The 15,621-nt window shown below is 40.2% G+C and overlaps 1 protein-coding gene across 3 annotated transcripts in view; it reads left to right on the forward strand.

The window, feature by feature from the left end:
- MOB3B (MOB kinase activator 3B) overlaps positions 1-15,621 on the forward strand; it is a 140,847-nt gene that overhangs the window by 106,008 nt on the left and 19,218 nt on the right. For all 3 annotated transcript variants that reach the window (XM_073635874.1, XM_073635882.1, XM_073635891.1), the window contains exon 3: positions 12,121-12,323. In XM_073635874.1, coding sequence (XP_073491975.1) covers positions 12,121-12,323 — 203 coding nt within the window. The remainder of the gene's footprint in view (positions 1-12,120; positions 12,324-15,621) is intronic.

Genomic DNA, 15,621 nt, shown 5'->3' on the forward strand with positions numbered 1-15,621 from the left:
TCTTGTTCCAGGCTTGAGCTGTTCAACATATTAGTCTTTGAAGTGAATACAGGCGGATATAAGATTTTAAACCAATTTCCAACACTTTCCCTTGTATGTCGGCAGTAAGTTTCCAGGGATGCTGCAGACATGAATATAAACAGTTCATTTGGCTGTGCTGCGCTCTGCTTCCTACTGTGTTTGTTCTTGTAGTTAGAAGGAAAAATACAGTGTGTCAGGATCACAATCTCCTGTTCTTATTAAACAAGGGGGTTGATTTACTAAAACTGGAGAGTGCAAAATCTGGTGCAGCTCTGCATGGTAGCCAATCAACTTCTAAGTTTTTTTGTAAAAGCTTAATTGAACAACTGAAATTAGAAGGTGATTAGCTACCATGCAGAGCTGCACCAGATTTTGCCCTCTCTAGTTTTAGTAAATCAACGCCAGTGTTCTGCACGCCGGCGCATGAGATAGACGGCAACCCCTTCCATTCATTCATTTAAACTGCTGGATAAGCTTGGTGCCGGCCCATGGGCATCGGTAACATGAGTTTTTTATAGCCTTTTTTTTTTTTGCATGATTTAAAATAAACGGTTTAAGCATATTGCGCTATGAACGCTGTTTGTTTTCCATGAGGACGGATTTACTTGCTACACAGCACTGGGGACAGCACAAAGCGGATTGGTTATCCCTTAATGAACCGAGGGCCTGTATGTATTAGTATCTGGTGAGTGGCCAATTTTTATGCGGTGGTGGTTTTGGCACTGGAAGTCGCTATAATCACTAAAGAGAAATTAAAGCATAACTGTAGTGGAAAGCCCATCCAGGGATCCATGTTTTTATTGGCACACCAGCACAATTGGACTATAACTGGACTGTATTCGTTTCAACTTTTTATTTTTTTACGTATAGATTGGTAGTTTTGAGTGGTGATACGAAGTGATAATGAACAATCACTGATGTATATGTAGATGATTGATTTAGATAAGTGGTGGTTTTGATATCACATTATTGGAGGTAGCGCAGTCAACACCAGGTATATACACATTTCTTCACATGTGGGAGGAACCAGGGCCTTTAATTCAATTTAAATTTTAAGTTTTGTTTAATTTTTGTTTATTGTATTTTTACATTAAAGCACATATAAAATTGCGCTGGTGGCACACACATTATAAATGGTCCCAACCGTGACATTGAAATCGCACTACTTCACTTGAAGCCACACCATTTCAAAGTAGCATTTCGGTACTACTTCAGGTGTAACTTGGAAAACATCTGTGCAACTTCATGCACAGATGTCTATGCAAATCGCACCTGAACTTGCAAAAAGTAGTGCAGTAACTACTTTCAATATCGGTGCGATTTGAATCCGACGGAGTCACACTGATTTGACCGCTTCCAATGTGGACAGTAGGGTGTGACTTGTCATGCAATTTGAAACTGTCAAATTGCATGATAAGTTGCACTGATGTGAAAGAGGGCTCGGTGTTTCATCTTGTTAGGAAAGTAGACAGTGATTGCAGCAAAATACAGGGCTCCCTCTAGTGGATAATCTACAAATCTCTCTATTTTATACAAGTGAACAGAACTCCCTGCTCCAGGTGTTACCACTACACCCACTGGAAAACACACCAGAGTGCTAGCCCCGGCTCGCTTCCGTGATATATAGTCAATGTAAGAAACGGCTGCACCTCACGTGGGCTCCAAATAAAGTTTATTGGAACATCCAAAATGACACCAACAGGCACCAGTAGTTGTCAAGGTAGACGCGTTTCGCACAACGGAGATGCTTCCACATGTAACATTTAATGTGTATTCGTAGCCGCACCTAGGATAGTTCATTTTGGTTTTGTCAATGTGTATTTTGATAATATCTTTTCCATTTGTAACATGTTTTAATATTTATCTTTTATGTATCCATTTTGTTTTATTTGTCTTTTTCTTTATTGATTCCTTTATTCTTTTTGAATGCTTTATTTGGTAAACATTTGTTTTTATATACCTATATTTGTATGTTTTGATTTGATCATTGATCAAGGTTGTCACCTGCTTCTGATTGGTGTCTCCCCAGCATCTATATAGAACACGTATCAGTCAGGCATATCTTTGTAATGACTAAGCACATCGATGTTGTGTGAAACGTGTCTGCCTTGACCTCTACTGGTGTCTGTTGGCGTCTATTTGGATATTCCAATAAACTTTATTTGGAGCCCACGTGAGGTGCAGCCGTTTCTTACATTGACTAGATTTTATTCAATAGAATGTTTATGGAACATAAACATTTGTGAGACACATAAAATATAATGTAAAGCATAGCTTAAGGGTTAAGCAAAGGGATTCAATTCCTAGGTTCCACAAGTGTATTGTAAAATAAAGTTGGCAATTGTGACAAAATAACTGCCACTATATATTACGATACATGCATACAGACTGTATCTGTGTGTGTGTATATAACCCGTCAAGGTATGGACTTCACTAGACCTCTGAAAGTATGCTGTGGTATCTGGCACCAAGCTGTCAGTACCAGATTCTTTAAGTCCTGTAAGTTGCGAGGGGGGGGGCTCCATGGATTGTATTATTTTTCCTGCACATCTCACAGATATTCAATTGCAGATCTGGACAATTTAGAGGCCAAGTCAACACCTCAAACTCGTTGACATGCTGGTAGGTTAATTGGCTTCTCTTTAAATTGGCCCTAGTATATGAATGTGAGTTAGGGACCTTAGATTGTAAGCTCCTTGAGGGTAGGGATCGATGTGAATGTACAATGTATATGTAAAATTGACTGCGCTATATAAGTACCTTTAATAATAATAATGCCTTTTTTTGCAGCGGTCATATGCCTTCAATCCCAATCCTTGTCTCAGCGCATGTGGCTGTGGGTGATACCAAAAGCCACATTATGTTGTGTTTGTATGTATGATTGTGTTTTGCAGCTATGGGTTAAAAAATGAAATATTTTCAAGCTTCAGGTTGATGTACAACACTTGCAAATCCTCAGATTACTTTTGTTCTTGCTTTGAAGGACTTGGAACATTAAGATCCTGCACACAAGGTATAATCATGGATTAACCTGCTTCTTTATTTTTCCAAGCATACAAGTCGTTTTACTGTGTCACTGGAGCTGGTATTTGTCATTGTGAGTGGGTACTGTAAGGCAGAGCCATGTAGTGAATCTTATTTTCAGAGCATTTTAATTGATGCCGGTGGTGGGCCATGGCTTTTTTTTTTTTTTTTTTAACAGACCTGCTGACTCCGAGATTGTACTGTCTGCCTCCTACAGAAATCTGAGTACGTTTGTCATTGCTGTACAAATCAGATGTGTTCTCTTTATAACCCAAGAGTCTCATTTTGGCCTGTGGCTCTCTTTTTTTTTCCTTGGCCACAACGGCTGGATACAGAGTTTTTTTTTTTTTTTTTTTTAGCAGACTGTATTCTGTTCCCTCACCAATGTTGTCTGGATGAGAAAGACAACCCTGAACCATACATTTCTGCCCTCTCATTTATGGTCTTATCTCCTTCATATTGATTACTTTTCTCCTACAATGCATCATGTTCTGTGAATGGGTGGTGGAGATCCTGTCATTCAGCTTCTCCTTTATTCACAGATTGCAATGCATTGTGGGAGTGTAGCAATACAAGCAATGTGAATAGTGGAGAGGGCAGAAGGGGGCAGGCGGATGGCACAATTTTTCACAGTCTCAGCAGCTGCTGTTGACTCTCACAGTGCCTGAAGATGGCTGCTCTGCAGTGCTGGGAGAATGTCATCCAGTGTCCAGGGCGAAGATGCCAAATTGGACCTCTCTCCTTTATGATATGTGTGCCCAATTCTCTTACCAACATACAGTGTGCAGGGGAGTCTTTCATATGAAATCACTGCGCCCAGGACAGCTGCCCCTCCCTTGTCCCGACCCTGCTGCTCTGGGTGGTATCCAGTGACTCTAATGTCGTGTACACATGACCGGACTTCTCGTCCGCCTGAACTCCCAAGGACTTTTCCACGGAGTTCCAACTAAACGGACTTGCCTACACACGATCACACCAAAGTCCGATCGTTTTGAACGTGATGATGTACGACCAGACTAGAATAAGGAAGTTCATAGCCAGTAGCCAATAGCTGCCCTTGCGTTCTTTTTTGTCCGTCTGACTAGCATACAGACGAACGGATTTTTTGATCGGACTCAAGTCCGTTGGAAAGATTTGAAACATGTTCTATTTCTAGGTCCATCGGAATTTTTGACAGAAAGGGTCCGATGAAGCCCACACACGATCGGAATGTCCGACGGAATCGTTCAGTCTGACCTTTTCTGCCGAACAGTCGCTTGTGTTAAGAAGACCCTGCAGGGAAGATTTTTAGCAGAACAACCAACTGCAGATAATAGGACACACAAAATTACTCATCACTAACATATATAGTGTTCGACTTTTAAAGTGGTTCTAAAGGCAGACTGAACGGTATTTTACCTGAAGGCATTCTATGCCTTTAGGTAAAAAATGTTCTGCAAGCAGCACCCCTCTTATACTTACCTGAGCCCAATCTCGACACCACATAACAATCCCACTGTGTTCTGCGATTTGCTGCAGGTGTCAATTGAAAGTTAACGTATGACACCCTAAAAGCAGGTCGCAAATGCAGTGCATTTGCCTGAACCGAATCGCATTGGGTGTTGCGGAGAAAAAAAAAAAGCTGCCTGCACCTTTTTGATGCGGATGTTGTGCAATTTGAGCCATCCAAATTGATTGACCTCAAATTGCAACACATAAAATGGCATGCGATTTGCACAGAAATGCAGTGCAATTCACTTGTGGTTTACAGTGTGAACCTGGGCTCAGCGATTTGCATGAGAGCAGAGCTCACTCGCTCCTTATTGACTCAGACACAGGAATTGTCTCTTGCTGCTGTCAATCGCAGCCAGTGATGAGGGGGCAGGGCCGAGCTACGCTCTGTGTGTCTTTATGGAGCGAGCACATGAGTTCCCCCATAGCAAGCGGCTTGTTTTATGAGCACAAACAAGTAAAAGGATTGTTCCGGCAACTCTGTAGTCCATATATATATTTTGATGGTTGGTTACATGAAGTGCCAAGCAAATAAGCTGGCGCGTTTCGGCAACAGCCTTAGTCGTAGAATTGTTTTCTGAGCAATTGGCGGGGTGGGGAAGCAACCAGGAGTGCAGGCGGGGGATCCTAGAAAAGGAGGATCTGGGCTGCTCTGTGCAAAACCATTGCACAGAGCAAGTGAGTATAACATGTTTATTTAGTTAAAAAAATAAAAAATAAAAAAAATGCCTTTTACAAACATTTTTAATGGTCCTGTTTATCTTACATCTTATGTTTTCTGCTGTGATCTGTTCTCATGGGTACATACTGCATTGGGATAAGAGATCAAAGTCCTGCTTAAAGCAAAACCTAAAGCTTTTCGTTTTTTCTAATGCAAGCTCTCTTAAATTGTATGGTACAAATAGCGTATGCATTCAAAATGATGTGGCTTTTCCAGAATGTCTACCAGCTGCTGGGCAGGCACAGTGCAGGACCTGGGATCCTCTATGACCTCAGCTCTGCAAACTTCACAGCCCAGAGGCTATAGGCTTTCCACACCTCCCTACTATGTCATTATATTCCCATTTCTGCTCCCAGCCCTTCCCTGTGCTTTTTTTCTTTATTTGTTTTTCAAAAAAAAAAAAAAAAACATTTGCTGTAATAGAGCAAAAGAGCAGGGGAATAAGAGCGTGGGATATCTCAGATCATAGCACCCCCTTTATCACTTCACACTAGTGCTAATGAATGTAGTCTACAAGATGACATAAGGATAACGTAGAAGACAACACCGTTTTGCACATGCATGCACATTTTTTAACTTGCAGGTTAAAGTGGAACTTAACTCACTCTTATATCCATCCCTCTTACAGAAAAGTGAATATTATTTTTATATTATATATTTTTAATTATATTTTATTTTTATATTTTTTTTTTTTCTTTCTGTAAAGTAGCACTTTCAGGTTTCCGGCTTATGCTGGGCCCCGCTTTTTCCAGGGGTAGCTACTTCATAACTATCCCAGGATGCATTATGTTACTAAGCCATGAGAGGGCGAGTAAACCTGTTGTTCCTGAAGTTAATGTGTTGAAAGCAGAAACAATAGGCAAGCAGAAGGATTTGAGTGCCTTTGACAAGGGCTAAATTGTAGTGACTAGATGACTGGGTCTGAGCATCTAGAAAACTGAAGCTGTTGTGGGATGTTCCCAGTCTACAGTGATCAGGACCAACCAAAAGTGGTCCAAGGATGGAAAAGCAGTGACAGGGTCATGGTCAGCCAAGGTTTATTGATGCATGTTAGAAGCGAAGGCTGTAGTCCAATCCAGTAGAACTGCAGCTCAAATTGCTGAAAAAGTTAATTCTGGTTCCAATAGAAAGGAGTCAGAACACACAGCGCATTGCAGTTTGTTGCAGTTGGGGCTGCGTAGCTGCAGATCGATCATGGTGCCCATGTTGACCCAGTTTGAGGTTTTGACCTGGTCTCCAAATCCAATTGAGCATGTGTGGGATGTGTTGGGAAAACAAGTCCACAAAGGCCCCACCACGCAGGAAGGATCTGCTACTGGTTGGTGCCAGATACCACAACATACCTTCAGAGGTTAATACTGATTATGGTGGGTGGTCATAATGTGTGCATGTATGTGTAGAGGTGCAGAAAAAAGGGGGAATTGGGACTTTAAATGAGGCGCACTAGTCGCCTCCATCCCGAAATCAGGTATATATAACAGGGAGTTTGGGACTTTAAATGAAGCAATTTGAAATGCGGAGGATTAACATTGTAATTTTATTAATATTAGTAAATATATAGTAAAGGAATTTCATGTGTATATACAGACATACATATATAATTGGCACAAAATTATAGGCATATTAGAAGGAAAAGTATAAGCAGTAGAATACATAATTAGACTGGATAAGTCATGATTAAAGTAATGTTAGTATAAAAGAGCTTATAGCCTATAGGTGCCAAGGATGGCATATCCAGTAACTGATAATAAAATTGCATAGCGAGATGATATAATCATGATATTAATAAATTGGTAACATCAAGGTAACAATGGATAGAATTCTGGCATCAATTGTAGCTCGACGCGTTTCGTGGATGATTTTGTCCACTCATCAGGAGCTGATGCATAGTAATCCTGTAGGATATATACAAAAAGTCAACCTCAATCCGTATAGAGAGGAATAAAACAAAACAAAAAATGCTGGAAAGATTTTGGCCAGACAAGCACTTACCAACCCTGACACTGAGCGTGGCACATGGCAGATGGTATGGAGTGGGCCGGGGGCAACAAACCCCGTAGCGGGAGCTGAGGCAGCATGTAATGTCTGGATGACATCAGGTAATAAAATGACAATGTATAGGTAGTGAAGTGATCTCCATGTGGCAGCAATGATAAAAATGGATTGTCAAAGTAAAAATACCTGAGGATAAATGTTAAAAAATATAGTATATCAGTATTCATTCAAAACAGAATAGGTTATATTGAGTATTATATAGTATAAATAATGTATACAAAGATACTTGTATATGAAGATTACTGATGAGTAATACAATAGAAGTCATATAATAAAGGAGGTCTGATTGAGGGAATGAGTGTAACAATAATGATGGGGCATGGCTTGTCAAAAAAAATAAAAGATATCTGGGAATAAATATTGAAAATGGTGTATATTTGTATATTAATTAAAATAGAGCAAATTGCGTTGAGAAATAATATAAATGATGTGTCCAGAAATGCCCATGTATGGAAAGTGCTCGTAGATAATACCGTGAAGGTTATATAATAAAAAGGGGATCTGATAGAAGAAATAAATAGTGAAAAATCTGGGTATGTGTGAGTTAATGGGTAGGGGGAATGTAAAAAATTGTGTAAAAAAACTAGTACAAGAAACAAGGTTTGTTGCCCCCGGCCCACTCCATACCATCTGCCATGTGCCACGCTCAGTGTCAGGGTTGGTAAGTGCTTGTCTGGCCAAAATCTTTCCAGCATTTTTTGTTTTGTTTTATTCCTCTCTATACGGATTGAGGTTGACTTTTTGTATATATCCTACAGGATTACTATGCATCAGCTCCTGATGAGTGGACAAAATCATCCACGAAACGCGTCGAGCTACAATTGATGCCAGAATTCTATCCATTGTTACCTTGATGTTACCAATTTATTAATATCATGATTATATCATCTCGCTATGCAATTTTATTATCAGTTACTGGATATGCCATCCTTGGCACCTATAGGCTATAAGCTCTTTTATACTAACATTACTTTAATCATGACTTATCCAGTCTAATTATGTATTCTACTGCTTATACTTTTCCTTCTAATATGCCTATAATTTTGTGCCAATTATATATGTATGTCTGTATATACACATGAAATTCCTTTACTATATATTTACTAATATTAATAAAATTACAATGTTAATCCTCCGCATTTCAAATTGCTTCATTTAAAGTCCCAAACTCCCTGTTATATATATGTATGTGTAGAGGGGGTGTATTTCACTTCTGTATATGTTTCTGTATTCACCCTTTTTCAACTCCAAGTTTGAATTGAATTGTTTCATGGTAAATGATAAATTATAGAGCAGTTCAAAGTAATGCTTGTGTTGAAACATGTTTTCCTGTTCTTTTTCTTAGTTTTTTTTTTATTCTGCTGACCTCATCATATTTTGTTCAACATTGGAGTATTCAACTGTTAGCTCATTACTTAATATGTCATAAAATCATTCTTTTGATGTGCTTCGATTTTTCTGTTCATTTCTTCTGAAAAAGCTTGCTTCTCATAGTTTTGTGTCTGTATCCGTACTGAAAATTGTTCAACTTTGTTCCTTCAACAAATGTTAAACAAAAGATCGACTTTTGTCAAGCTGCATGTTGCCAAGAGGGCCAACCACGAATTGAATTTCAATCAATCTAGCAGAAATAGGTTATATTTCTAACTCTGTATGGCCACCTTCAGCCTGAGAATGGTTTCCAGGTTTGGAACTGTGGTCTGGTGTGACCCAGTCTCTGAAGACACATTAAGCCCTAATTCACACTGATGCAATTGTGGATTCATTCCATAATGCATGGAATCGCATGACAAGTGAAATAACATGGTTTTCTATGGTGGCTGTCCACTTATATGCAGTGTCATCGCCATGCGATTTAAAAAAAAAGTTCCTATGCGTTTTTAGAGCAGAGAGAAAGAATCTAAATCGAATGAAAAATTCTTTGGAATCGCAGCTGAACCGCATCAACTTGCACTGACGTGCTCCTTGAAATCGCACTAGAATACTTAGAGTGAACCTAGTCTAATGAGCAAGCAAGCTGTGTGGGCCAAGTACTGAGAGCTACTTTATTTATTAAAACCAATGGGCACCATTATTAGATGCCATTTTTTCCTTGTCTCCACAGAAAGGGTTAAAATGCTAAGGAATTGAGTGCTGCATCGATAGGTAAAGTGTCACGCAGGCTGTGCTCTTGTTGCTCTCCAGCATGGGGTAGCACCCTCCCACCAGTGCTGCTTTCTGCAAGAGAGACACAGTTTCAACTCTTTGGTCTAGAAGTGGTTTTCAGGGTTTCCTTCCAAGGACCTAAAACCAGCAGCCTAGAATGGAGCAGCCCCGATCAACTTCTTTTTGGGTCCCCCGCTGGCGGTTCTGGCTCCTTTAAGTCCCCCACTGCTGAGTGCCCCAATAGCAAGCCTTCACTGGATGGGTGAGTATCTGAAATGTGCAGATATCACCACCAGGTAAGTGGGGCCGAAAAACATAAAAACTGGGGAGGTTGGCCAGAGTTTCTCTTTAAAGGTTTATCATCACACATGGAGGCAAAATTTACTTGGCGCAAGGGAAAAAAACTTTCAACCTCGAAATTTTCATCCTTGGGACCAAACCCTGACATGTTCTAAATCTGGCATGGATCAACATTTGGCCCCAAAAACTATCAAAGCCCAGATAATAGCACATGTTCTTAAGATTGCTTCTTACTCTTGTGAGACCTAGGTATTTCTCATGTGGCTTTCCCTGTGCCCACCTAAGTTGTATGAGGGATCTTCCCTCTTTCCACATTCACACACGGTTGTTACTTATTGCCATCACCTGCAAGGTATGTGTCTGAACAGGCAACTTTGTTCTGTTTAAGAAAAAAAAGTTCCGCCGCCTTCCTAGAGGTGTTTTGCCTGGCCTTTCAGCTTAAACAGGACATTGCAATTTTGACCCCCCCCCCTCCGTTTAGCCCAATACATCAAAAGGAGGTTTCCCATCACACAGTCTGGACGTAGCTTGAGCTGCGCATGTCTACCTCTCGGCCAATGCCTCCATTCGAAAAACACTTCATCCCTGATCGTCTCCATACAGGAAAACCAGCTTCTTGTTCCATCATTGCTCTGTGGTTCAGACCTTCCATCATTAAAGCTTAAAGTCTTAAAGGCTCAAGGTTCCAATTTTTCCTGTCAAGGCACACTCTACTAGATGCGTGAACGCTTCTTGGCATCAGGCAGCTGTTTGCAAGACTGACACCTGATCTTCTGTTCACCTAGGTTTTATCAGGTGCCTGTTAGGCCTCTTCTGATGCTAGTTTTGGGCATAGGGTCCTTCAGGCAGCTCTTTGAGATGCAGGCAGTCCCCATTGGTTTATAGTTTGGTCTGTTAGAGTTTTGTTTGCTGTGTTTCCCACCCCTCAGTTGGTCTGCTTTTTAGTGTCCCAAATGTCTCTGAATCTTGGGTTCCTCAATAAATGAGAAAGAAAATAGGAATTTTGAACTCACCATAAAATGCTTTTCTTGGAGTTAATTAAGGGACAAAGGTCCCGTGTCTGTTTTTTATGATATTGCTCTGGGTACTACTTTATTACAGAACTCAGACATACTAGGGGTGGGAGTTGTTACACCAGGATGGTCAATGTTTTTTTGTTTACCAGTGTCCAAATCCTCCTTTAGGCGGCAGTATAGCCCAAATGTCTCTGATCCCTGTGTCCCACAATGAACTCCAAGAAAAGGAGTTTACAGGAAATGCTGTTTAATTTTGTGTATGTTACTGTATATGATCACTTTTTTTTCAAACTACTTGGTATACATAAATGATACAAAAATGTATGATTGACTTATCTAATTTATGGTTTAATAGCAATGTAACAAATCTAATTCTTAGTAGATGTATACCATTAGTACTAGTGTTGCACCGATATCGATATCAGTGCCGATACTAAGCATTTGCATGAGTACTCCAATACTAAAAGAGAGGCCTTCTGCGGAACCGGTTTGCAGTGAGATCTGTAGAAGAGTCCGGTGTGGTTTCGTTCAGCGGTTCAGGTACGATTTCAGTGCAAACTGTTATGCCCCGTACACATGGTCGGACATTGATCGGACATTCCGACAACAAAATCCTAGGATTTTTTCCGACGTATGTTGGCTCAAACTTGTCTTGCATACACACGGTCACACAAAGTTGTTGGAATATCCGATCATTCTGAACGCGGTGACGTAAAACTCGTACGTTGGGACTATAAACAGGGCAGTAGCCAATAGCTTTCATCTCTTTATTTGTTCTGAGCATGCGTGGCACTTTGTGCGTCGGATTTGTGTACACACAATCGGAATTTCCGACAATGGACTTTGTTGTCGGAAAATTTTATAGCCTGCTCTCAAACTTTGTGTGTCGGAAATTCCGATGGAAAATGTGTGATGGAACCTACACACGGTCAGAATTTCCGACAACAAGGTCCTATCACACATTTTCCGTCGGAAAATCCGACCGTGTGTACGGGGCATTAGAGTGTATGACACTGGAAATCGCGCCTGAACCGGGCTGAGAATCGTACTTGACTCTCTTAAATCGCACTGTGGCTGGCCCACACATGTGAGCAGGTTCCATAGAAAAGGATTTTGGTTCACATACCATGCAAAACTGATGTGGTTCAAAATGCATCCAAATCACATATATGCGAACCGGATCTGACACTAAAAATAGGTATCAGTAATTCGTATCGGCGAGTACTTGATAAAGTATCGGTACTATTACTCTCTTAAAAAACTGGTATAAGTATATCCCTAACAGTTTTCTATTTCATGATTATTGCTGTACTTACTTTGTTTTTCCTTTCTGTTTTGTATTGATAGGAGTTCCTTTTCCAAAGAATTTCCTGCAGATCTGCAAGAAGATACTGTGCAGACTATTCCGTGTATTCGTCCATGTCTACATTCATCACTTTGACCGTATCATAATCATGGGAGCAGAAGCACACGTCAATACCTGCTACAAACACTTTTACTACTTTGTGACGGAATTGAACCTCATAGATCGGAAGGAGCTAGAACCATTGGTAAGGAAATCAGAAAATCTACCTAATATGAAATCAGTCACTTGTTTGATTTGGCAGCACTATTTGTGGGTCCTCCTTTCCCCCATTCCCAGCAGCATAAACTTCACCACCCCAATTTTACTGCTTTTAGCAACGCAATTCTTCACCTGCCACCATAAAAAAAAAAAAAAAAAAAAATTTTACCTGCCGTGTCCACCAAAATTTTATATACTTGGCCTAAGTTTATTTTTTATTTACGTTAAGCCATTTTAATGGGAATTGTACCTCACAGAATCCTTATTTATAGATATAGCACAGTTCCTATCAGACTTTCGCTGAATTTCCCCCTGCTTTTCACTTTTAGAATGCAATCTCACTTTCAGACTGCAGCCAAACAATAGGAATAAGACTAGCCTGCTGGTCATGTTATTGGATTACAATAGGTCTGTGAGTTTAGATGGAAAAGGAAATAGTCAATTAAGAAGCAATATACTAATAACTTTTATGTGAACCCTTCTAAACTATGTAAAGTTCTCTGGACTTTTTGGTGTGCTTTTCACAAGGAGGAAGAGAGAGGGGGTGGCGAGCAGACCATAGTGCAGTAACCAAGTTTATCAGGACAAAATAAAAAACAAGTGTAAGTTGCACTCACAACCGTTAATGAGTATTAGAGTTTCTCTGTAATCAGTGTCCAGATCAAGGATCGGTGAATGTGAACGGCCAGATTTCAGCCGCCTCTTCTGGAACTGGCATCACAGGAGTAGCCTGGGAAGCAGCCACAAAGAGCACTGGAGCCTCTGCCAAGAGACCATGCAGACACCGGCGAGACACCTGTCAATTGATAGGGCTGTCAAGAATCGTGTTTCGGAGGCTTGGACCTGCCTCCTTCCCTAGTCTGTCTCACATTCCCTGTTTTTTCAAAACAAGTATTTAGTGCCAATATATCCCCGCTGCTCTTTACATGTAAATGCCATCTTTTGTCATCTACCTTCTTTGAACATTCCATTAGCATTTTGATGTAATATTTCTGGCCAGTCTGCCACATCATCGCAATATTGCCATAATGCGATTAAAACAGCGAGTGTTTGATATCGGTAGCGTTTGGGAGCATACTTGCATGCTGCAAACTGTGGTATGCTATTTGATTTTTGTAGAGAAGAAGGAAGGATCCACACTTGCCTTTTGGAGCTTTGGCCACTTTCACTGACTGTGCTTTATTTTCTGTGGGAAGGGCTTATATGTATGGCATCTACCTCCATGATTGCTGTGATATGCTACAAAATAAAAAAAATATTTGGTATAGGGTCTTCTGTGTTTGGTGGACAGCCCTTGCGCCACCTTGTGCACACCATACTCCAAGCAACATGTCAGTACCCAAATGATAAATACACGACCCTTAGGGACCAGACTGGAAACCCATTTTAGTGTTGCTCTGAACAGGCTAAGTTAGGCATGAGATCATTAAAAGGGGTTCTTTAAGTATATTTTTTCCATCCCTCTATACAGACATGTAAATGAATACGTAATTATAGTATTGTCACTGAAATGATGGTATGTTATTCTTTAATGGGAAAGTAGGCTCCTAGAAACACATTTATTGACAGGGCCAACACTGGTGATATCTGCACAACAAATACATCCACCTCTTCTACAACGAAGGACAATAGTAGGGTTATCTTTTTTGAGTTTATTGGTAAACTTGCAAGATATATTTAACTCATTTTAATTGTTGAGTCTCTAAAATAAGAAGTGCACCAGTATAATTAATTCTAGAATTGCGTTTACCAACATCAAAGTGTCTGAAGTCTTAGACAGACGAAGACGCTGTTTGTGTGAACTAAGTATTGTATCATCATTAAATTTCTCCTTGGGCTGCGTATGTGACAGGTGACAGCTTAATCAGTCATAAACCAGAACGCTCCCTAATTATTAATGAGTTCAGTCCCAGGTATAGAGAAATGCCTCTAGTCATCTGTGATGTCTTGTCTTCCTGTTCTTTCATGTGTTCTTCCTCACTGTTGTTTGTGGATAGTCTTACACAGAGTGCCGATCTCTGTATGCAGGTCATTTGTCAGGGAACAGGCTGATCTCTTCTGGTAAGTAGTGATTGGAGCATCAGAATATTTAAAATCTTTGAGACATTATTGGACAGCTGTCACTATGTACAAGAGGTGACCTATTTTTATACATACTTGGAAAGACAAGAAGGTGAAAGATAATGTGTGTCTTTAAGGATTTTTATCTGATTAGCTCACAAATTATGCCAGACACCTAATAATTATACTGTGTTACAAAATTCCATATATAAGCGTCAAATATAAGAGCCCTTTATAAATAACTATAGTAAGTAATAATTATCGTATTCTAAAAGCAATGTTGGGTCCATTTACTAAATAATGGAGACTGTCCATAAAATTAGTTGCTAACATAATGTGTTATGCCATGGCATGTATACATTTGACCACGGCAGACTCTTTAAAATGTGACCTTTTAAAATTGCCAGAAACCACAAAGGATCGCATCTGCATGCCTAATTGACAGCTTCATGCATTAACATTCATCCATGTTTATAGGGGCTTGTTTGATTTTGCCTGTATAGCAGGAGTATGGAATAGGTAGATGTGCAACCCAGTACCTGGATGATCTTGAGAGAGACAATTAAGATCAAACATTTTATTTATTTTTTTACCTGTCCAGTAAACCTGTTTCACTGAGATCAATTGACCAGCTATGTCTGCTGTTGTCTATATCCAATTAATTGTTTTACAAACCAGAGGAAGTCAGACAAATTGGGCATGTCTACAGGCATCTAAAAGATAAACATGTTCTTCCTCTCGCTATCCCATCTAACAGTACCCATGCCAGGGGTTGTTAAAAGCTCATCATTGCTCCCTTTCTCGTGTCAGAGCTCTCTATTAATCCCTAGGTAGCAGCTGTGAAACTCTGGGTCAAAATTCCATTCACATGGAACACATTTCCGGACGTGTCAAATGCCTGGATCCCAGTTGCACTCTGTAGTTCCTTCTGCCAACTCTTACACCAATAGAGGATACAGTACTGAAGTAGGGGCTGACACCTGAGACCACAGCATGGGGCACAGGCATTTTATAATGCTATTACTATTTTACTAATATTACTATTGAATATTGACAGCTGCCGGCGGTGCATGTCAAAATACCCGAACAACGTTTGCAACTTTCTATGCGACTCCTTCGATTCTTCTTCAGTTAAACGATGTCTGGCAGAAGAGAACCGACAGGGCCTTCTGCAAAGCGAATTTTAGCCAGTTCATCAGGAACGACTGAAATTTGCACAGTGT

The sequence above is a fragment of the Aquarana catesbeiana genome, linkage group LG01 (genome assembly GCF_042186555.1).
Source record: "Aquarana catesbeiana isolate 2022-GZ linkage group LG01, ASM4218655v1, whole genome shotgun sequence".
Taxonomy (NCBI): domain Eukaryota; kingdom Metazoa; phylum Chordata; class Amphibia; order Anura; family Ranidae; genus Aquarana; species Aquarana catesbeiana.